The sequence below is a fragment of the Parasteatoda tepidariorum genome, chromosome 9, assembly GCF_043381705.1.
Source record: "Parasteatoda tepidariorum isolate YZ-2023 chromosome 9, CAS_Ptep_4.0, whole genome shotgun sequence".
Classification (NCBI taxonomy): domain Eukaryota; kingdom Metazoa; phylum Arthropoda; class Arachnida; order Araneae; family Theridiidae; genus Parasteatoda; species Parasteatoda tepidariorum.
Window position 1 is genome coordinate 4,183,140 of NC_092212.1, and position 1,043 is coordinate 4,184,182.

Below are 1,043 nucleotides of genomic sequence, written 5' to 3' on the forward strand. Positions count from 1 at the left end.
AGAAAAAACGAATAATTAATTGTATAATGATTATTTCCAAAATGATGGTAAGGTAAACATCTTTCAAAAAAGAAAGAAAAATCCTAAAATCCTATGAGGAAAAAAATTATTTTTTTTTAAAAAAATTGCGGGAAAATTTATCGAATTTCGTTCCGGTTTTTTGGTTTTCCGGTTTTCTGATTTCCGGATAACGGGTTCTGTACTGTACTAATTATTTTGAAAATATTTAATTTGAAGAATGAGAGCCGTAGTGGCTCAGTTCCTCCGAACAACTCTTTTGATTCTAATGTTTTCATTTCTGCAGATAGTTTATTATCAAGAAAAGAAACTTGCTAGAAGAGATTTCACTCCGGGACCTGTGGACACTGACATTAAATCAGCGTTTGAAACAATGTCACCAGTACGAACTATTTATGACTTTTCTGAAGGTAAGTCATTGAATGAAATAGTTTTCGAAATTGAAGTAAACGATACAGTTCAGTAATAACAATGTTTCATCAATGTTAGAGTAACATTACAAATTTCATTTTTGCTGTTCCCTCTAAGTTTTCCGGAAGACTTTATTTACATATTTTAAGAAAGAGATAAAGTAAATTGCAATTCTTGCATTCGAATGTTTTTTTATGATCTAACTACTTATAAAAACCTAAGGATGGTGTCTCTTTTGATGGTTGTTGTTGATGGTGCATTTTTATTGTCCAGAAAATCACATGGTAGGATCCAATTTTCCCACATTAATTTTCATATTGATTTAGTTGTCATCAGCATAAAATTGACATAAGTCATAAAGGTATTCGCGATCGCAACGCTCGAGTACGCTATCTAGCGGGAGCCTGTAAATATCAGACATTAATTTATCACGTTTTCATTTAGTTCCATCGAAATCATTAACAGAATCAGACGCCATTTTTTAGCAGCAAATAAGAAACAAAATTTCCCTAAGGAAAAGGCCGAAGAACTTGAAAAAAATCTCCAGAATATTAGTAAATCTTTCAGGAACAGAACACGCCAAACATTTGAAGAAAAATTCCTCAATAATTTTT

General features: G+C 31.4%; 1 protein-coding gene across 1 annotated transcript in view; it reads left to right on the top strand.

Annotated features, from left to right (window-relative positions):
* The window catches only part of LOC107436174 (uncharacterized), a 72,291-nt gene that overhangs the window by 31,006 nt on the left and 40,242 nt on the right, over positions 1–1,043 (top strand). Inside the window, exon 7 of the mRNA XM_021146764.3 lies at positions 305–428. Within this exon, the coding sequence (XP_021002423.2) occupies positions 305–428 (124 nt within the window). The remainder of the gene's footprint in view (positions 1–304; positions 429–1,043) is intronic.